The 18,159-nt window shown below is 38.8% G+C and overlaps 1 protein-coding gene across 1 annotated transcript in view; it reads right to left on the reverse strand.

Moving 5' to 3' along the window:
- Positions 1 to 748: 748 nt before the first annotated feature.
- Positions 749 to 18,159, reverse strand: part of LOC109911199 (polymerase (DNA directed), epsilon) — a 105,367-nt gene continuing 87,956 nt past the window's right edge. Inside the window, exons 21-27 of the mRNA XM_048611735.1 lie at positions 16,603 to 16,786; positions 11,076 to 11,207; positions 9,768 to 9,961; positions 7,896 to 8,096; positions 6,327 to 6,452; positions 4,884 to 4,973; positions 749 to 4,534 (exon numbers count right to left, since the gene is read on the reverse strand). Of these exons, the coding sequence (XP_048467692.1) occupies positions 4,421 to 4,534; positions 4,884 to 4,973; positions 6,327 to 6,452; positions 7,896 to 8,096; positions 9,768 to 9,961; positions 11,076 to 11,207; positions 16,603 to 16,786 (1,041 nt within the window). The 3' untranslated portion in view covers positions 749 to 4,420. The remainder of the gene's footprint in view (positions 4,535 to 4,883; positions 4,974 to 6,326; positions 6,453 to 7,895; positions 8,097 to 9,767; positions 9,962 to 11,075; positions 11,208 to 16,602; positions 16,787 to 18,159) is intronic.

The raw sequence follows: 18,159 nt of genomic DNA on the forward strand, positions 1-18,159 counted from the left end.
ATGCATATTATTACTTCTAGCTGAACAAACACACTGATTAGCTCACTTCATCTGAGCCAATAAGGGTACTGTCTGGTGCATTACTAATGTGTCATTGCTGAAAAATGACATTGTATTGAAGTTTTTCATCTTGCACTCAGCAGGATAGTTTGCAACAGTACCAATTCAAGGGAAAACATGAGGGAAGAGTGCTGATTGGTTTGGAAATGAATTTCTTCTTGGTAGAGACATTGTCATGAAGAATGCACCCATTAAAATTGAATGACAGTTAAGTCCCAAGAGCTAAATTTTAAACCAGGCACGTTGAATAATTTTACCAACGAATGACTGTCACCCATTTTGTTATGTTGAAACAGGGGCACTATGTGCACGCTTTTGCCTGTAAACTTCAAGAGAGTCGGGGGATAGGGGAGTGTAATGACCATCACTAAGGAGAAGGTGCTGGGGAAGCTGAAAAGTCTGAAGGTGGATAAATCACCCTGACCAGATGGACAACACAGCAAAGTTCTGAAGGAGATAGCTGAGGAGATTGTACAGACATTAGTGGTGATCTTTCAGGAATCACTGGAGTTGGGAAGGGTGCCAGAGGACTGGAAAGTAGTTAATGTAACACTCCTATTTAAGAAGGGAGGGAAGAAGAAGACAGGAAACTACAGGTGAGTTAGCCCGACCTCAGTCGTTGATAAGATTTTAGAGTTCATTATTAAGGATGAGGTTGAGGAGTACTGGGAAGTGTGTGGTAAATAGAGTGAAGTCAACATAGTTTCGTCAAGGGGACGCCATGCCTGACAAATCTGTTAGAATTCCTTGAAGAGGTAATGAGTAAGTTAGACAAAGGAGAGACAATAGATGTGATCAACTTGGATCTTCAGAAGGCCTTTGACAAGGTGCCACACAGGAGGCTGCTACATGAAAAAAGAGCCCATGGTGTTAGGAACAAGGCACTAGCATGGATAGAAGATTGGCTGCTGGTAGAAGACAGAGAATAGGGATAAAGGGGTCTTTTTAAGGTTGGCAGCCAATGACTAGTGGAGTTCCACTGGGTCACTGTTGGGACCATAACTGTTCACGCCATTCATTAATGATTTGAATGAAGGGCATTATTACTACATTTGCAGAAGACACAAAGCTAGATGGTAGAACAAGTAGTCTTGCAGTAGCAGGGAGCTTCAGAAGGACTTGGATATGCTAGGCGAGCGGACAAAGAAGTGGCAGATGGAACAAAATGTGAAGTTATACATTTTGGTAGGAAGAACTGGTGTAGAATATTTTCTAAATGGGGGAAGACAAACTTGAAGTGAAAAGGGACTCGGGAGCCTTAGTTCAGGATTCGCTTAAGGTTAATGTGCAAGTTCACTTGATGGTTAGGAAGGCAAATTTGACATTCATTTCAAGAAGGTTAGAAAACAACAGCAGAGATGGAGTGCTGAGGCTGTATAAAGCTGTGGTCAGACCAAATTTAGAACGTTGTGTGCAGTTTTGAGCTCCATACCTAAAAGAAAGATGTGCTGGTGTTGGAGGGGGTCCAGAGGAGATCTACAAGAATGATCCTGGGGATGAACAGCTTGTCATATGAAGAGTGGTTGAGGACTCTGGGTCGGTACTTTATGGGAGTTTAGAAGGTTAAGGAGGGATTGGACTTAAATTTACAGGATACCGAGTGACTTGGATAGAGTGGAAGTGCAGAAAATGTTTCCACTAATAGGAGAGACTAGGACTAAGTTCATGTGTGAGGCAGCATCATCTAATGAAATGTCAGTTGAAATCAGGATTCTTCTGGTGATGAATATTCTTCCTCGGTGACTTTGAAACACATAATAACATAGGCATTGGCTCTCCATATTACAGAAAGGATTAACATAGTGCAAGAAAGATTTACTAGAAATGATATAGAGTTGAGTGGTTATACCCATGAAGAAAAAGAGAGGACAGTGTGGAGTGGTCTTATAAAAAGGTCCTCAAGGTTTTTAGAAGATTTGATACAGCAGACATTCAGAAAATAATTCCAGTAATGGGCGAGTATAGACATAGGGTCATAAATTGGTAAATCCAATAGGGAATTCAAGAGAAACCTGGAAACTTTGCCTAGAGAGTGGTTAGACAGTGAAACTTGCTACCAAAATGATGGAGTCTGATGGCATACATGTATTTAAGGAAAAACTAGAAATGAATAAAAAATAAACAGAAGAATATATTGATGTGTTAGAAGAAGCGTCACATGCAGCATAAATATCAGCATAGATCATTTGGCCTCAACAGCCTGCTTCTGCATTGTAAAAGCTATTTAAATGCCAAGGAATCACTACATCACTGTTACATACCAATGCTGATTTTAACCTGCGTACCAAATTATCATATTAAAACTGAAAGAAAGAGTGAGGATGTCCAAGTATCACAGAAATGTTAATGTTTTATTTGTATTGCACTGTAAAAACATTGTAAAGTTTTTAATAGAAAATTGTTATTGAAGTAAAAAGTGTTTTTGCTGTTCATCAGCTACAGCACATTTTGCAGTAATCAATGCTGAATAAAAAAAAAGTTGCCTGTATAATGCACTAGCTCTCTGCAGAGATTTCTGAATACCAAATATTCTAACAAAAACAGAAACAGTTTGAAAACAGTGCTCACATTTAAAGAAGAAATAACGTCATTAATATGACCCAGTACAGAACAGGAATATCTTTTCCTTCAAACCCCTCTGTTGCAATTTTCTAAACAATCATAACCAAGTAAAATATATCTGGAAGTCTGGAAATTGGTGGAACTGAAACAAGAATACACGTTAAAAAGATAGTGACACAATTGGTTCATTTATAAATGAAATACCAGGCAGGTTGAAATGCTAAGGTAGTCAAAACAGCAAATTATTACACAAACAAGATTTATTTGTTTGCCTAGCTAATGGGGTACCCCTAAATGGCAGCACAATGATCACAGCAACTGTATTTTAAGAAGGTGGACTAACAAAGCAAACAAAAATCTGCCTTTTAAAAAAAATCAGGGCCTCTGCCATTAAGTAAACTTCCTTTTTACTTATCTGACCTTTCTTCCCAGTTGATTTCAACAATGGTGGAGGCCCAGATACATAACTCTATTAATGCTAGCCTGTATTATTGTTAAACACAGTTAGACCACTCAAAAAATCTGTTGCACTATTTTTTATATATTTTAAGTTCATGTTTAAAGTAATTTTCCAAGTCATGCTATGCAAGATTTAAGGGGTTGCCTTAACTTCTCACATAATTCATTAAAATCTTTGACTTTAAATAAAAAGTGTAGTTAGAAAATATTTAAGATTGACTGTTACAAAGGTTGCAACTAGCCATTCAGACAAAATTGCCAGTTTCCAATTTGAATAACATTGCTGCATATACAGCAGAGAAATACAAGCACATCAACAAAGTCAGATAAAACTCTATGCTGACAGAGCACTCATGGCCTAATTTAGTTTACATGGATCAATTAACACAACCCTTCAAAAATAATTTGTTCTATTTTATTCATTTCTTGAATTCCACAAAAAATGAATAGATTCTTGGTTTTGCGATGAAAAATAAATTTGTAAACATGCTTTCACAGGTTGAATTACATATTAGATAATTTTATAAAAACTTAAACCTACAACACCATCAATTAGAATACCAGATAACTGATGCTGCCATTTTTTGGTGTTTACTTGATGACTGGGTCTACATCAATTTAATAGTTGTCTTTTGATTTCTCACATTGCATAAAGATTAAACCAGGTGGCACTCTGGTGTTGTTTAAAACCGAAATTTCCTAAGGACCAGAAACACAGTATTACAACACAGGGAAAATGTTTCCTTATATACCACATACTGCATATAGGTTTGAAAACATACTAGGAACAGAATTTAAGCCTAGACCTTAGTTCCAAGATTCATGGGAAGTTTCTAAATTGCTTGAGCTTAATTGTAACAGCTTATTAGATCTAAATCATTTTGACTATATTACAATATGGTATTTTAATCACGTACCAGGGTGTATTACTATATGTAATAGTTTGTAAGCAATGGCCTGAACTAGATGTTATTTAACAAAGTCACCGAGTTAATTTACCAGAATCTACGCTTGAATAAACCAGGATGCATTTAGTTGGTTATGCTCATTCTTTCCAGAAATTCGTTTCATTACTCAACAGTTCCATAGACAGGGTAAATTTGTCACTAGGCAGAAATTGCTCTGCTTGCATTATACGCTCCCAATGAGCTGGTTGCTGTTCAGACCACATCATCGATTTACACTAGAAGAATGCTCAGATTATGCAGCATCTGCTGGCATTAGAGAAACGGATTTAATCAAGTTCTTTAGCGTAGAAATGGTTAATTCCAAATGCACCTTGAAAGACTCATGTTCATAACTTCATTGATATTTGTTCATCTTGTTAACTCTTTTGTCTTCATGGCCTTAGGTTTGTATTCATCCTAAACATCCAATCAACAGTCTCCAACAAGAAGGGCATGCTGTAGTGTCTGGCAATATTTCTGAATACCTGGATTTGTTCCATAAATCCCTACAAACATATACATAAAAACAAAATGCATGCATCAGAACGTTTATAAAAATGTTACTGAGTATATAAACAAAAGGGTTTGTAACACAGTTGAAAATTCAGGTCTTTTTAAGGGTGTGGTTGTCATGTGATTGAAAAGCTGACTAATTTAAAATAAGTCTAGAGATTCTTGATATAATTTTTAGATTTGTATGAATATTGACAAAAATAAATGAAGCATACTGACAAGTTACGGGATTAAAAAAAATTATTTCCAATCAAAATCAAATAAAGCTTCTGACAGGGATTTTTGATGGATAAAAGTTGTATCTAAGTGGCACCAAAGAACAATGGTATGAATGCACTTCACCTTTACAGAAATGGTCAAATCAAAGTCCCGGGCACAAGTACAATAAATTGGCATGTTGGCTTCTTTGATTCCTTTACATTTCGAACAAACCTAGGACAACAAAGTTTTTTTTAGTGCATTAAGTGGGAGATATAATAATTATAATTTTAGCATTATTTTAGTCAACACAGATTGAAACTGTAGCTACTAAATCTGGAAGAGACAGACTGTCTAAAATTTTGTGACTCCACTTCCAATCGATTGGTTATAGAACCAAACTACAAATGAATGGAATGGCAGATGAATGGGGCAATACTGAGAGAAGTCTCCCAAAGAATAGTTTTGGGACCTTGAAACATACAGTACAGAAGAGTCTCTTTGGCCCATTGTGTCTGTCCCACCAAAATTAAGGTTGGTCTCCCATGGTTTGTGATACAGAGTGATGACAACAATGTGGGTTCAATTCCCATACCAGCTGAGGATATCACGAAGGGTAGCTTCTCAACTTCTCCCCTCACCTGAGGTATGTGACTCTCAGGTTAAAACCACCAGACACCTCTTTCTTAAGGGAGAGTTATGGTCTGGTTCGTATGATCCAGTAGGACTATGGCAACTTTACTTGTACTGTTTCAATTTATATCCATGATCTGGCCTCAGAAACCCCAAAAAAATGATTTGATACCAAAATGCTGGTAGATACAGGAAGATCAGTGGATTACTGATGAATCTGAAGTACTAACACAGGGTTTAAAATAAAAGGCAATGCATTTTCCAAGAATGGTATGGAAAAATGTTAAGGATGGAATTGAAAAAAAGACTAGATGCCATAATAAACTTGGCATTCACAAACATCTAATGCACAGCAGAAATAGATAAGACCAGTTGAAAGTTAGACTTCATAGCCAAAATAATAGAAAGAAAGATCTGGTTGAATTCCAGTCTCTACTGTGTCCACTATTGGTTACTTAGATGGAAGGGTGATGATCAAGTGTTGGGTGCAGTGTCGAGAAGCTGATGTTCCTTTCTATTAAAAGAGGACTTCACTCACTTGTAACAGAAATTTTACTGGCCCAGTTTGGTGCCTCTGTTCTTCCCATTTCAGAACCAGGGCACAAACTATTTCCTGTGACTTGAGCACATGGTTCTTGTTATGCATTTAAAGTTAGAAACAAAACGCAAATTTTAAGTCTAAATCTTTTAAAAAAAAAAATCATTTTCTTTTCTGTGCTTAACAACTTACATGTATCAAAAATATAATCTTGAGGAGCAAACATGTTCTTTCATGCTAAAATCACCACTGGGTCCAATATTCTGGGACTAGGATTTCATTTAGATTATTGACATGTATAAAAGTCATGAATACATATAAGACAGTCACAGTTAAAAAAAATGTTTGTAATAAATTAAAACAATGTAGCATTGGCTCAGGCATGTGATACTTAAAGAAAGGACATGTTCATGTACCAAATCCTGAAGCGTATAGGCCATCATTTTCTTCTTCAGTGCTTCTACCAATTCCATTTCTATAGAATCTGAGTCGTACTCAGTCTGACAATTAGTGCAGCACCACTTGGGTAGTATAGTGCCATCCTGCCAAAAAGAAAGGAATCACTGTATGCAAAGTTTAAGCATAAGCCCCTAAAATACAAGAGTGAGCAAGCCAAAGCAGTTAAAGATATTAAAGCAAGCGATCACAATTCAAAAATAAAATTCCAACACCGGACTGAAATTGCAATTTGAAGCAGAAACTTTGAAGTGAGATAGTGTGTTTAAAGCATTTAAAATAGAGCTTCTATGTTGTTTTGGTAAAGTATTAATAAGGAGGAAAGAAACAGTGTTAAAATGACAGCATTTTGGGCTGTGCTCAAGTAAACTCAAAGAAAGGAATGGATTATGAAACTTTCATTTATACTGTAGTCTTACTCAAATGCTGCAAAAGTTAGAAACAAACTAAACTATCCTTTTCAGCAATCAATTGTTACTTTACCACAGAACAGATTTTTCTTTTTCTTACAAAATTAATTCCAGAATTATGCTATCAACAGCAATGATCAGCATTTATTGTTTGCACAAGTTTCCCATTAAAATTCTTCAACTGCTGTAATCCATGGTTGGAAGATATGCCCACAGTGCTATAAAGATAGGGAGTTTCAGGATAGACTTTGCAACAAAGGTAAAATGATAGATGCCCAAATCACAACTTTATCAGATTTACGGAGGAGAAACTTAAAGGTGATGGTCTTCTCATGCTTTTGCTGTCTTTGCTATTCTAGGTGGTAATGGTTATGCAAGTGCTGTTATTGCAGTGCATCACTGTATAGCACATACCACAGCCATGGTGCGCCACTGTGGGACATGTTTAAAGCAGGTGATTAGGTTACCAATGAACTGCTTTGGTTTGGATAGTTTCAAACTTGTTCTGTGATTTGTGCCTTTTTGGAGAAGTATTAGGGAATCAGAAGAGCCACTTGCAGAATTTGCAGCCGTGGACTTGTACTAGCAGCCATGGAATTTCTGTGGCTGGTTTAAGTGAGTTCCTTGAAAATGGTGAGGACTTTAGCAATGGCAATATTATTGAACCCCAAAGAAAAGCAATTATACTCTTGCTATGGATGGTTTTTACCTAGCATTTGCCTGGCACAAATTTTACTTGTCTATTGCCAGTCCAAGTCTGAAATATTTTCTAGGCCTTGTTTTATGCAGGCACAAACACCCTTACAATTTTAATTTAAACCACCTGAAAGACTGTTGGAAACAAACTAAGTAACAACCTTCAGTAGACAACTGGATGCACACTTTCCTGGGGAAAACAGCGAGAGATTCAGATTGGATAGTTGTTTCAAAAAAACCAGCACATGGGCAACCTTTCAGTGTTAAATGGTGTCTTTTCTTAAAATCCAAAAATTAAGCAACGAACACATGTTTAAGAACAGGGTCTTATTTCAAGTTCACAAGTGGGTATGCCAAGACCGGACTCTCAATTGTCTGATTGCTAAAATAACTACCAGAAATGTTGAACCCCTCCATATGTACCTGCAACATGGAAGGGTCTTTACAAAGATCCAGGTCATGGCAGAAGTTGCAATTCTTGCAGATAACTTCAGCTAATATGTAGGACTGGCAGGGGTCTTTAAACTGAGCTTCCTCAGAGAATTCCCCTACATCGATTAGACGTAAAAGATCTCGTTTCAACTTATTAACCTGGTTGGTTATGTTCGAATCCAGAGACAAGATCTATTTGAAGAAATAAAAAGTGCATTGCTATTATGACATCTGCATCATGCATATATAACAAACAGCATTTACTATTTTTAAGTAAGAGCAGTAAAATTCACGCAAACATTGTGCTATGCAATAAAGGATGGGAAGCAAGGAAGTGAAATATTCCTGATTTCATTTGTCCAGTGACATCATGCATACCTCAGTCACAAATAGTGGGGTAGATTTGGAGTAAATCTCCTACAATGCACACGAAGCTTAAACATTATCACATTAATAAAATGCTAATAAAATTTGCACTGTGATCTTAGTTATTGTGCTGAGAGAGAAAGTTGTAGCTCACTGATCACATTCTCACTATTGACAAACCAATTATTCATTCAAGTGTCCCTCCGGAGACTGAACATCTAATGGAGGTCTCACAGCAGTACTGAGGGACTGCAGTCCTATAAAAGACCCATCTTTCAGATGAGATGTGAAACTGAGGCTCAGTGTATCCTCTCAGTTGAACATGCAAGATTCATAAATTGATGATGATTAGGTAAGTTCTCCAAGTGTCAATTCTCAACTAGCATCAATAAAAGCAGACTATCTGGACATTTATTCACATTACTGACTGTAGCAATTTCAATACAAATTGGCCACTATTGTTCCTGGCATTACATTGAGACTGACTGTACTTCAAATGGCTTTCACAATAAAAATCAGTCCTGTCGCCCCACTGCCTGTACACCATCTACAAGTCAGAAGTATGATGGAACACTTCCCACTCATCTGCATAGGTACTCAAGCACCAACAACACAAGAAGCTAGACATCATGCAGGACAAAGCAGCCTGCTCCATCAGCACCCAATATCTCCTTCAACATTCACTTCCTTCACCACTATTGCAAAGTGGCAGCAGTATACACAATCCACAAGATGCACTCCACATCTCATTAATGCTGATCTAACAGCACATTCCAAATATGCAAGATAAGGGTAGTGGATGGTTGGGAACGTCACCTGCAATCCACTCTCCAAGCCACAAACTGTCTTATCTTGGAGCTGTCCCATCACTGTCACAGGGTCAATATCCTGAAAAACCCTTACAAATAGTGCTGTGGTATGTTTACATCACAAGGACTGAGCACTTCAAGGTGATGGCTCACTACTACCTTCCTCAGGACAACCAGAGGTGGGCATTAAATGTTACCCTAGCCACTGATGTCCACATCCAATAAATCAATAAGTCATCATAAAATAAACCAGCAAGTTATAGCAGTTAACAAATGTGCATGTTCCAAAAGACATTTAGGTTCTCAAAAAAGGTTAATACAATGCTTCATTTCAATGATATTCTAAAAGTAAAAATAAAGCAGCCCGATTAGAAATATAAATTTGTATCAATTTGATTTGTGACACTTCTTAGGAATGGAGATCAACTGAATAGAAATGCAAGACAAACCAAGAAAGTTAGCTTTCACTGGAATTGCTTAAATAGTACAACAATCTTTTCAGTGGTAGTATTGTGCCAATCATCCAGCCAGTCTAAAGAACTCCTTGGCAGTTGACTGAATTTGAATCTCCATCTCAGAGGTGAAAGTGCAGTTTACAAAAATAAAAATGCATTACACTCATCAGTCACAATTTTCCCCATTCTAGAAACAGTAACCCTAAACAGTTATGTTGCTCCATTCTCTTCACCTTACAAACTGATTTGATGAATTCCAGTGCAGGATTGTTGAATGGAAGATAGGAGCCTGGTAGAACTGGGAACATTTCAGAAGGCTCAGTGGAGTGTCTATTGCTGCTCACTTTCTTCAAAATTTTCTGAGTGATGGTGAAAAAGTTGTGTGTGAGCTCATTAGCAACATACTCCTGAGAGAAGGTGATCATTCCTGCAAAATGAGGTTACGTTCAGTTAGGTGAGGTCACTATCGCAATAACAAGTCTCAGGGCTCAACTGGTCTATGCTGGTATTTCTGCTGTACACAAAGCTTCCCCTCCAACAATTTTTCATCCCACGATATTCACATAGTCTTCTATTCCTTTTTGACTCATTCACGGATTTAGCCACTCTTTAAACGCATCTGGTAATTTGCTTCAATTACTTGTGGCAGCAGATTCAACATTCTCACCAGTCTTGGACAGTTTTTCTCCCCCAACATGAAATCCCCATTGGATTATGAGGGACTATATTAAGTGCGCCCTGGATTTATTCCCTTATAATTATATTATATCTGATCTACAGTTCAACCTCTTTAGAACCTCAGGCTCCATGACCTCCAAAAGTGTTTTATGGCCAGAGAAAGATTTTTCAAAACACCATTGTAAGATTGTGCACTTTTTGATTGCCACATTTCCAGAATAACAGCCCGTTAGAAATAACAATGAGACAATGACTAGATAATGTTCTGGTTGAGGAATAAATTATAGATAAGGTACAATGGAAAACTTTCCTGTTCTTGAAATAATGTCACAAGTGTATAACAGAGGGTACATGGGGGCCTCAATTTAACTTCTCATCTGAGGGACATCACCTCCAAAAATAGACTATACCAGCACTGACATGTTAGCCTAGACTTCTGATTAGAGTCTCTGGAATGGAGCTTAAAGCCACATGTCCTGTCTCAGGATTAAAATTGCAATCTTTTAGTCACATTGGCACCATCAATTGAGGGCTGGTGAGATGGAAAACACAGAAATATGAAAAGTACTGTAGCTATTGGCTGAGACTTCAGTTTCACAGAAAAACAGTCAAAAATAGGCAATACTACAGCATACAGACAACATGCCTTTTGCTCTTCAAATTACACAATACAACTTTTCAGACAGTTTAAAAACTCTCAAAGGCATGTAGAAAAAAAAGCAATATTTATTTTGCAATATTACTCACATTTATTTCACACTCTACACTTTATTTGATCATTAATTGTATTTTTAAATTATTTTTAAAAAAAGAGAAGAAATATGTTAAAACCTAGTGCTTTGCTCTAGGCACTACTTTCTAACCTGCAGATGCTCCCGTTTCTCCTGCAGGCTCCTGTGAAATTTGGCTGGTGCCTCGTCGTTTTATAGGAGTACACCCTGGGGCATTGCGTCTAAGTTCTTCCTTCATGCTGTGGTACACAGCTACAATATAAGCTGAAAAATTTCAAATGTAATGAGTGCACACAACTGCATAAAGAAATTAGCAATTAATAGCCTGTATTGTTTCTTACAGATTTTACAATTTATTTCAGTGAAAGGATCAGAGAAAAAAAATCAGTTACAATATTAATATGAATTTTGGCCAGAATTAGTTTTGTCTATCTGCTGATTTGTAATTTGCTGTTTTTTTGCAGATAAGTACTTCCTCCTTCTTTACAGGTTCATGACATATGCCCCACACACTAATTTCTGCACGATTTTCATTTTGACTTATTAAAGAAGTTGATCAGATGTACACACACTTTGATAGAGCTAACTGTCTCATGTCATGTTATTGACTTTTTGGTGTTATGCCTCTGCACCTCTACCTTTATCAAACTATTGATCAATAGGCCTTTAGTGCCGTATGCCTGATGCCCTGGAATTTTCTCTTTAAACAACTTCTCACTTGCACTTCCATCTCATTACCAAACACCTTGTGCCCAACTACCTGCACTAATTCGACAGGCAATGGCCTAGTAGTGTTATCACCAGATTGTTAATCTGGAGACCCAGCTAATGTTCTGGGGAACACAGTTTCAAGTCCAGCCATGGCCGATTGTGGAATCGAAATTCAATAAAAATCTAATGGTGACCATGAATCCATTGTCTACTGCCAGAAAAACCCATCTGGTTCACTAATGTTCCTTCCTTTAGGGAAGGAAACTGCCATCCTGACCTGGACTATATGTGACTCCAGACCCATTGTAATGTAGTCTCAACTGCCTCTGGAATGTGCGATAAATGCTGGCCTAGTCAGTGATGTCCTCATCCCATGAATGAATAGAAAAAATGAGCAAAAAAGAGATCCATGTCCAATTTTCAAGCAAAATTGTTCTGCAAGTCATCTGACAATAATGCTGCCAACTTTTCCCTTTCCCCATTTTAATATTCAATATTGCCACATGATCAAATGTTTTTTGATCCAATCCAAGTCTTTTGACATTTTAATCCAATTTACAAATGGCTTAAGGATGATAGGGAGATACCTTAAAACTTTTAACACGCATCCACAACATTGCCAAGTCAGTATTTTGAATAAAAAAGACGTATACTGTTTGTTTGGAGATAGCAAGAACTGCCAATGCTGGAGTCAGAGATAACACAGTGTGGAGCTGGAGGAACACAGCAGACCCTTCATTTCTGAAGAAGGGTCCCGACCCGAAATGTCAACTTTCCTGCTCCTCTGATGCTGCCTGACCTGCTGTGTTCCTCCAGCTCCACACTGTGTTATATGGTTTGTTTCTTGTTTAAGCAGATATGGAATCAGCAACAAACAGAGAGATTTGTAGAGTTCCTTGCAATCACACAGCATCTTGAATCATGAAACATGTTCCCTCTCAAAGTGAAATGAGAAGATCAGGATGCCAAATAAAGAAATGGGTAGTCGGACACAAGATCATGAATTTAGTAATGAGGTGGAAGTACAAGGGAGAAGTTGTTTAAGGAGAAAATTCCAGGGCATCAGGTGTTTGGCACTAAAGGCCTGGTGATCACAACTCTATTAAAGTGTGCGAATATCTGAGCAACTTGTTTAATAAGTGAAAATTGCATCTTTGGATTTTCACATTATTAAGAGAGTTTAATTGAAAAATCTTGTCAATTTTCAAATCTGATACAGTTTAGGTTGTAACTTGTGCTGTAAGTACTATTCTGAAGATCAGGATTTAATTAATACAATATAAATGTGCTTAAACTTGTCTTAGAATTAAAAGTAACATTTAAATACAAATTGGCTACATGTATCAAGTAATGGGCCAATTCGGCCAGGTGCTAAGAGAACTGTTGAACGACCGAGACAAGTTTGGGCTGAACTATAATATATCCTGTACTTACTGATAAAATCTACAGCAATCTGCACAAAAACAAGCCACGTGGGTGAAACAATCGAGAACTGCTAGTACCTATAGATCTGTATGCCACCTTCAGACAAGGAGGGACGGTCAATCTATTACTTTTTTGCACTGGGCAGGTTCAGAACATAGATGAGCAAAGTTTGTCAGAAGACATGGTGCTTCCAGTTCTTTGTGCTCCAAACAGTGCATTTGGAATGATGAAAGATGAACTCCCACAATATCACATGCTTTGACTTGATTTGTTATCGATGCACATACCAAGATACAGCGAAAAGAATTATTTTGCGTGCTTTCTAGACAAATCATACCTTACATAAGTAAATCAGGGTAATAGAACAGAATATAGTGTTACAGCTACAGAAAAAAATCAACTTTAATATACGAGAGGTCCATTCATGAGTCTGATAACATAGGGAAGAAGCTGTTCTTGAATCTGTTGGTAATGTGATTTCAACGTTTTGAACCTTCTGCTGATAGAATATAGTATAATCAGGGTGAGAGGGGTCTTTGATTATGTTGGCTGCTTTCCCGAGGCAGTGGGAAGTACAGATAGAGTCATTGGAAGGAAGGCTGATTCTCATGACGAACTGGGCTGCATTCACAACTCTAATTTCTTGCGGTCTTCGGCACAGCAGTTGCCACACCAAATTGTGATGCATTCAGATAGGATGCTTTGTGTGTTGCATCTATAAAAATTGGTAAGTGTCATCGTGGATATGCCGTATTTCCTTAGCCTTCTGAGGCAGTAGAAGCGTTGGTGTCCTTCTTGGTTGTAGCCCATACAAATAGTGACAAAAGCAAATGCAGCAAGGTCACAGGAGCTGCTAATAATGCAGTGCAGGCTTGTCTTCAGATATGTTGGAGGATGACAGCAGGCCAGGCAGCATCACAGGAACAGAAAAGTTGATGTTTCGGGTTGGGACCCTTCTTCAGAAATAGGGGAGGGTGAAGGGAGCTCAGAAATAAAGAGAGAGGAGGGATGGGGTTGGGGAAGGTAGATGAGATAGGTGAGTGCAGGTAGGGAGTGGTGGGGATTGGTCAGTGAAGTGGGAGGGGTGGATAGATGGGAGAGAAGATGGACAGGTTGTGTCAGGTCAAGGAGGCAGGGATGAGAGGAAGGATTGGTCCTGGGATGAGGCCGGGGGTGGGGAGATTTTGAAACTGGTGAATTCCATGTTTAGGCCATTGGGCTGTAGGCTCCCAAGGCAGAATATGAGGTGCTGCTCCTCCAGTTTGCAGGTAGCGTCATTGTGACACTGCAGGAGGATCAGCGAGTGGGAGGGGGAGATAAAACGATTCACAACCGGAAGGTGTTGTCATTTGTTGCGTACAGAGCACAGATGCTCCACAAAATGCTCTCCGAGTCTCCGCTTGGTCTCTCCAATATAGAAGAGGCTACATCGGGAGCAGCGGATGCAGTAGGCCAAGTTGATGGATGTGTAGGTGAACCCCTGTCTAATGTGGAAGGTTTGTTTGTGCCATGAATAGAGGGGAGGGGGAGATGTAGGGGTAGTTGTAGCACTTCCTGCTGTTGCAGGGAAAGGTGCCAGGGGTCGTGGGGTTAGTGGGGAGTATGGAGCGGACGACAGAGTTGCGGAGAGAGCAGTGCCTACCAAAGGCAGATGGGGTGGGGAGGGAAATATCTCTTTGGTTGTGGGGTCGGATTGTAGGTGGCGGAAGTGGCGGAGAATGATATGTTGGTTGCGGAGGTTGGAGGGGTGATATGTGAGGACAAGGGGGATTCTGTCTTGGTTTTTGTTGGCGGGGGGGGGATGTGAGTAGAGATGCGGGAAATGCAAGAGATGCGGTTGAGGGCGTTTTCGATCACTCTGAGGAGGGGGAAGTTACGGTCCTTAAAATAGGAGGACATCTGAAATTTGTAGGAGTGGAACGCCCCATCTTGGGAGCAGACGCAGCAGAAGTGCAGTATTTGGGAGTAGGGGATTGCATTCTTGCAAGAAGGTGGGTGAGAGGAGGTGTAGTCTACTGAAGAAGGGTTCTGACCCGAAATGTCAACTTCCCTGCTCCTCTGATGCTGCCTGGCCTGCTATGTTCCTTCAGCTCCGCACTGTTATCTCCAGCATCCAGCATCTGCAGTTCTTGCTATCTCTCCAGATAATTTGTTCCTTCAACAACAATAATAATATTGAAATTTATATTTGGTTTATGTTCACTGAGAGAGGCACCAAAGGGAATGAGAATATTTGGCGATTGAAACTGACGATCACTAATTTTTTTAGCCAATATACTTTACAAATATTAATTTAATTTTTTGCTTTGTTATTACAAGTCTTTACTTTAAATTTATGAGGCACTTTATTTGCAAAGGAAATTGACATATTTACATTACATTTAACATTTAACCTGCTGTTCCTATCAATCTGCCTGTGAACAACGGGGAGGCGATGGCTTACTGATATTGTTGCTGCCCTGTTAAACCAGAGACCTGGATAACATTCTGGGGACCCGGGTTCGAATCCCGTCCAAATCCATTGTCAATTCGGGGAAAAACCCAACTGGTTCACTAAGGTCCTTTAGGGAAGGAAACTGCCCTCCTTACCTGGTCTGGCCTACATGTGACTCCAGATCCACAGCAATTTGGTTGACTCTGAACTGCCCTTTTGGCAATTAGGGATGGGCAATAAATGCTGCCTAGCCAGTGACGCCCTCATCTCGTGAATGAATAAAGAATAAAGAGCTTGAATATGCAACCCTCATTGACTGATCCATCAACTCATTAGCTGGACGCAGCTACAAACAAAAATATTTACACTTCTATTCAGGTTGTTGTAAAACCAAAAAAAAATTCACGCCAATTTGATTTTTTGCAATATCACCTTGCACATTCCAAAGCCAGATGACAACAAACTGGAAAGAAAGAAAGTTCTGTCGTCCAGTTTTTAAGCCAGGCTAGCCATTAGATAGTACCAGATAGTTTCATAGCCAGCATCTTGGCATGAAGTCCACTAAATTTAGTAAAGCACCGGTATTGTAATAAAGACTGCGCTTGTTCTTCTCCTAGTCTGCAGCTGCCTTAATACAACGAGGATGTAAACATCAGGTTTGTTTTAGTAGTTTCTACCCTCCCCACCCGCACTGTCTCTGTCCATGGCACAGAATCCCTGAACAGTTGGCAAGACATCAGCAATATGTGCCACAAAGGTATTTAGCTTTGGTGGCCTCAGGCACTGGACACCCTACATAAAATTGCGTTGGGTTCATAACTGTTAAAGAAAATTATTGCACCCATTGTTTTTATTTTTAGCAAGTTGTGTTTAGAAGACATCTGCCAATTTTTAGGCTATGCTGAACATTATGATGATAGCAACAACAATAAAATAACTGAAAAAAGTCCCTCAATAAACGTGAGTAAAGTCAAGTTTTACTCATGAGATTAATTGCAATGCATTAATAAGATTTATACATAATATACAATCATATGTAGACAGATACACATACATGTACAACTAACTGACAGTCTTGAAATTCAGTACCTGAGACAATCATGAGGAAGTAGCTCTGACAAGATGATGCTTGTGGCAAATAATGCATGATATTCCAGTTATTGTCCAAAAGGTCTTCGACATCAGTGCCAGTTTCCTCATCCTCAGAATGAATCTCTTCATCATCACTGCTGTCATCTTCAACATTTTCCTTTGTTCCTTTATTGCTCTCCACCTTGACATAACACATTATCCCACATTGTCAAAAACAAACTATAATAGTGTAAGGAGATTCAAACATTACCATTCTAATCAACTTCTTGAAAAAAATTTATGTTTAGACATTTTCTTTACAGCTTAATTGATCAATACAGAATTAACATGTATGTACAATTTTAAAGGCAACTGGTTGGTTGGTTCCCTCTCTTGTAAGGACGTATCTGATCTCTGATTATTTTTTAAACTTTCCCCTAACAGCTCATTAACTTCCTTTGGCACTTCAGAAAGTATGGATGAAGGAGACCATTGTTTCCTTCTGACTTAGGCATCTATTGAAACTTACACACAAAAGGCTTTTGAATTATTCCAGGATTTTTAACCCCATAACTATGCACAGAACACATTTCAGGTATAAATTTGTGCATAGAAATATACCCCAACATCATTCCAAACTAATTTTTAATTTGCAGTTACAGGTAGTTCTCCTATAACACAATAGTTGTGTTAAAAACCAAAAGAACTGCGGATGCTGTAAATCAGGAACAAAAACAAAGTTGATGGAAAAGCCCAGCAGGTCTGGCAGCATCTGTGAAGGAAAAATCACAGTTAACGTTTTGGGGTCCGGTGACCCTTCCTCAGTTCTGAGGAAGGGTCACTGGACCCGAAACGTTAACTCTGTTTTTTCCTTCACAACAGTTGTGTTCTTGTGCGACGTTGCGCTATAGAAAATAGTGAAAATCGCTATACTGTACAGTAGAAAGTTTGCATTATCCAAACAGCGTCCACTCTTCATTAATTGCATTACAGCAAATTTGTGTTCACGAAACATGCGTTATAGCAGAGCTACTTGTACTTCTGCTAGTCTTGCAGTCATTTTGTTCTGAAATAATGTTCCAGACTTGCCTCTTATATTTCACGAAGTATCTTGCAAAGCCTTATAAAACAGTCCCTCTTGTTCATCTTATTTAATGTCAATGAGCTACAACTTTTTTACAAATCAAAGCATCTCTTTCCTACATTATTTGCAGATCTTGTATTTTTCTTTAATGTCTTAGTGACCAAAATCAATGCAGAAGATGTCCTCCTACTTCAAGGAGCACAACCTCCCCCATTCCGATGATCCAAAATACCCTCAACTGCACCTCTTGCATTTCCGGCACTTCTGTCGTCAAACCCCCACCCCCCAACAAAAATAAGGACAGATTTCAAGGTCCTGACATACCGCCCCACCAAACTCCGAATCCAATGCATCATCCTCTGCCACTTCTGCCACCTGCAATCCAACCCCACCACCAGAGATATTTCTCTCCCCATCCTATCTGCCTTTCATAGGGACCGCTCACTCTGCGACTCCCTCATCCATTCCACATTCCCCACTAACCCCACCTT

Source organism: Rhincodon typus, chromosome 24 (assembly GCF_021869965.1).
Source record: "Rhincodon typus isolate 14 chromosome 24, sRhiTyp1.1, whole genome shotgun sequence".
NCBI lineage: Eukaryota > Metazoa > Chordata > Chondrichthyes > Orectolobiformes > Rhincodontidae > Rhincodon > Rhincodon typus.